Source organism: Copidosoma floridanum, unplaced genomic scaffold (assembly GCF_036245765.1).
Source record: "Copidosoma floridanum isolate Cflo_tuat_1 unplaced genomic scaffold, Cflo_Japanese_pri ptg000035l, whole genome shotgun sequence".
Taxonomy (NCBI): Eukaryota; Metazoa; Arthropoda; class Insecta; order Hymenoptera; family Encyrtidae; genus Copidosoma; species Copidosoma floridanum.
Window position 1 is genome coordinate 3,173,472 of NW_028321912.1, and position 4,480 is coordinate 3,177,951.

General features: G+C 36.7%; 1 protein-coding gene across 1 annotated transcript; it reads left to right on the plus strand.

Annotated features, from left to right (window-relative positions):
• The first annotated feature begins 233 nt into the window (after positions 1-233).
• Positions 234-3,006, plus strand: LOC106641423 (trypsin). The gene is made up of 4 exons (XM_014355844.2): positions 234-255; positions 1,521-1,828; positions 2,474-2,773; positions 2,845-3,006. The coding sequence occupies exons 1-4, from the start codon at positions 234-236 to the stop codon at positions 3,004-3,006; spliced, it is 792 nt and encodes a 263-aa protein (XP_014211330.2).
• The last annotated feature ends 1,474 nt before the right edge of the window (positions 3,007-4,480 follow it).

A 4,480-nucleotide genomic window follows, 5' to 3' on the forward strand; every position in this document is an offset into this window, starting at 1 on the left:
CAAATAAACGTCACTTTCGGTAATGCAAATCTTAACACTTTAATTTGTAAAATGCAAACAAACAGAGCTTCTCGAACTATGTTTATTTATTTTTCATTGGTCTGATGATTAAACTTCATTCAAACTGACTAAATTTTATAACCTTTTTCTTTTTCTTATCAAATAGAGTAAAAAACAACATTGGAGCTGAACGTCAAGAGTTTAACCTCACTTACCATAAATTTATGTCCAAAATGGCCAAAATCCTCGCAAATGGTACTTTATTACTCGCAAATCTGATTTACTGGCCCATTCACCCGTACCGTTTCGCTTCAAACAATCGTACATCGCACGACGCAGGTTCTTCGAAACAATGCCAGCACGGCCGAAGCGTGCAAATCTTGGAAAATCGTAGAAAGTCCATCGGAAATCGTTATGCAATGCCACCGATTTTTTCCATAAGCTTAGCAAACTAGATAAAACGGAATACTGCCACAACAAAAGCAGCATCTTTTGGACTTTCTACAATGTTTATCCGAGAAGTAATGATTTAATTAAGAAATTTTAAGGGTAAAATTAACGAAAATGTGGAAAAAAAAATCCATACTTATATATTTTTAAGAGGTTTCGTGGAAATTGGGGATCAAATAGTCGAGATATTAATCAAACAAAACTTTAGATCAACTTTTTGATATTTTAGAATCAAATTCTTATTACATAAAAGACGATGGGTTTTGGTAAAATTGAAGCAAACAATTTTCAGAAGATTAAATTTCATATTTCATTTTACAATTAAAAACTTGATTCAATACCGTATGATTTTAAGAATTTTATTCGCCATTTCTTAGTTTACAAAAATAAAACTTTGCTTCCTTCTTGTAAAAAATTAAAATGATTTAAGGTTTAAAGTTTTCTTTAATTTAATGTATAATTAATATTTTGCTTGTCTATATTGTTATAACTGTTACTCAAATAACTAAATCAAAGTTTAGTAAAAAAAAGCACAAAATGGGAAATAGGATTATCTCGTCGATGAATTCGAGAAACAATATCAAAATACAGTATACAAGGATTTATCGATTCTTGCTTCTCAATTCAACGTGTTGTTTTGATCGTCTGGGACATGAAATAACAAAGTTTTTTTGTAAAAATACTCTTGTGTATCTGTTCATTCATTAAAAAAAAAAAAAAAAAAAAAAAAAAAATAAGCAAACCAATGTAGTTTTAATGTACTTAATACCAAGTCAGTCGTCGAACGCAAGATGAGGAGAAAAAAAACATCTTCCTCGCCATTAACCCGGGAAAATTCCAAATATATAAGTATGAGCTATTCCATCTTTGATGTCACAAAGATTGTCAAAATGCATCGATTAACATTTTTCTTCGTATCACTGCCTCTTCTGATCAGTAATGGTGAATTATCATTTGCTCACGAAATCGTAACAGCTATATAATTTTTATTTTTTTTATTTTTTTTTATGTCGATAACAGCATGCAAGTAGTACTCTAGGAGAGATAATCGATTGTTTTTCTATTTTCAGCCTCTTGCTTGAAGACCGAGAACATAATTGGCGGCAAGCCAGCCTCCGCAAACCAGTTTCCGTACCAAGTATCCTTGCGAAGGGGTAACTCCAGTTTCTGCGGCGGTTCCTTGATCTCCCCCGACGTTGTGCTCACTGCAGCTCACTGTTTCCGCCGCAACTCCACCCTACCCGTCACCGTCCTCGCCGGAATCGTCGATTTGAACACCGGCAAAGGCGAGAGTAACACCGTCTCCTACGTCCACATACACCCTGGGTTTAAGAAACAGCCTAATTCTTTGTACATCAACGACATTGCTGTACTTAAGGTAACAATGCTCAAATTTGTACTAGCTGTTCGCTCCGTGCACAACCGGCAAAACTTCGACACCCAAACCTACGTCGACTAATACACGTATTTTAAATGCGAGTTGGGTGTTGAAGTTCCAATTTTTGCCGTTTGTGCCCAGAGCGAATGAGGTCCCTACGGTCCGCAAACTCAGCAATAGATGGCGCACTGTGGCTAAGAGAAAAATGGCGTCACATTGACACAAATGTAGTATCCGTGATCTCCTGACGTCAGCGTGACGAAAATATTGTCACAATAGTACGTCCACATTACCTTATATTGTCGTCACTTATAGTAACAGTATGTCAGTGACGCCATTTTTCTCTTAGCTACAGTGCGCCATCTATGCTGAATTTGCTGATCGTAGGGACCTCGTACACAGAAAAAAATTTGGTACTTAAACAGCCTAGGTGATTGGACTGTTTGAGTTCAACCACATCTTTGAAGTATAACAGTGCGCATACAGTGCAATCTTCTGCCTGTATAAAGTCGAGCTCAGGACTGTTATACCTCAAAGATGTGGTTGAACTCAAACAGTCCAATCACCTAGGCTGTTTAAGTACCAAATTTTTTTCTGTGTACTAATACTGTCTTCACGGCATTTTGTCAATATTTTTTGTTGCAGCTGTCGAGAAAGTTCAATGTCCAAAATAACCCAAAGGTCAGTACGATAGATTTGCCCGTAAATAATGACAAAACTTACGCTGGGGAGACGGCGCTTATTTCCGGTTACGGGTGGAATAAAATTTGGCCGAGGGTCAACAAAACGGGCAGCAAGAAGTGGGACGGGAGATCGGAAAAGCTGCTAAAGTACGCGCTCGTGGAGGTTCTCGAAAATCATCAGTGCAAACATAAATTCCCATCGTACTTGTGTGGTCGCGTGATTCCACAGTCCCCGGAGGACAAGAATTTGGGGGTTTGCTTTGTGAGTTAACTCAACAGGTTTTTTTAATGGGTGGTTGCTTGGGTGGGGTAACACGATCTTGTGTGTTTCAGGGAGACAGTGGAGGTCCTCTTGCACACAATAACACGCTTATCGGAGTGGTCAGTCAGGGTCCAATGTCCTGCAACGACTGGAAACGTCCAACCATGTACACCAGGGTTTCACTGTTTTTGGAGTTCATTGCAGGTGCCATGAAAACTCGAGCCAACGATTGACACTATATTATGCTCTCTCCGCTGCAAAGCGTTTGTTGACTAATACTTGTAGTCTGATGTCCAAACATCTAATTATGATTACGGCAATTTTGACGTACTCAATGGCATGCAAGTCAATTTTACTCTGTCAAGACAAAATTAGCAGATGTATAGGTATAAATATCCGATGCTAACTGACTGAAAAATTTACGTTCACCAAGACACCAAGTTTTACTGTTCTTCTTTGTTGCAAATAATGATAATAAACTCATTGGGCATACATTTATATTAAATATATAGAAATTTAAAATACATGCTTACAATATACCTAAAAACGTATGTATGTTTCATTCATACGGTTTATACGACGCAACTCAGACCATTACCTATTTATTTTATTGTTTTATCCATTACAATGTTTACTTTGTTATCATAGGTACTCGATGCTCATGCATAAAAGCGAAACGCATTATAGACGCCACATAATACATTCATTCGCGTGCTTGTATAATATGTTCGTGCTAATGTACAGCTCTTTCTCTCTCCCGCTTGCCTTTTCCCTCTCTCTTTCTGTCCACTGATGTATACACGTAAAGTATATACCCACAAACGGTGGAAATCGTGGTGTAAACGATCTTATGCGCTTTTCATTTGACGTCGTTTTTTGCAAACAGGCGCAAGACCCTTCATCGAGTATTTCATCATTGAACTAAAAAACTTGATGTTGTAATCAATTTTTTTTTTTCAGAGTCATTTGGTAATTTATATCATTCAGCTGCTAGCCTGGAAGCCAGGGTAAGTACTTTTCGTAGCCGATCTCGGTCAATGGCTGCATCAAAGTTTTATTTACGTATGTTTGTGCACTAAATCCAAATATAAAAAGATGCTTGGCCATAAAGTTGGCCGATCAATTGTTGTAAGCGAATAAAATTTCTTATTTATTTTTCCAGCAAGATGAAGATTGGGTGTAAAGGAAGGTTAGTATTGGGCGCCCACAGTCACCCAATTTCAGTTCCCGAACGAATCTGCACATTTCTTCATCCAACAAGGCTTAAAATTTTAGTAAAATGTAGTAAGTACTATAATAATGTGAATTGAGAAGATCATAATTTTAATGGGACATTTTTCTAGCGACCTTTCAGTTTCGGGCCTATTGCTGTGCTTCTGCGGTAAACCTGTATTGGAGGCCGTACATGTAATTTCTTTCAATTTATAATGATAAAGATCCAACTGATCATGAGTTTCTCATTCAACATCATTATAATACGAAAATTTTAAGCTTCAATGGATTCAGAAATGTTCAGTAATGCCTATGCAATGCATGCACAAATTTCGTAAAAAAAACCCCTATTTTTCGAAGTATTGTCAGTTTTTTCACTAAAAAAACTATAAGTTTAACGAAAGAACGACAAAAATACTTTTCCTTTTAAAATTAGCCAAAGAACCTAAGAAAAATTTGTTCATGTCTTAAAAATAAGCGAAAAAATTTTATTTG

What these genes read in the sequence shown, in the direction of transcription:
- LOC106641423 (XM_014355844.2), top strand. Translation starts at nt 234, where the DNA reads ATGGCCAAAATCCTCGCAAATG. An exon ending in ACGACATTGCTGTACTTAAG is followed by an intron (nt 1,829 to 2,473) that starts GTAACAATGCTC and finishes TTTTTGTTGCAG; the next exon opens with CTGTCGAGAAAGTTCAATGT. An exon ending in AGAATTTGGGGGTTTGCTTT is followed by an intron (nt 2,774 to 2,844) that starts GTGAGTTAACTC and finishes TGTGTGTTTCAG; the next exon opens with GGAGACAGTGGAGGTCCTCT.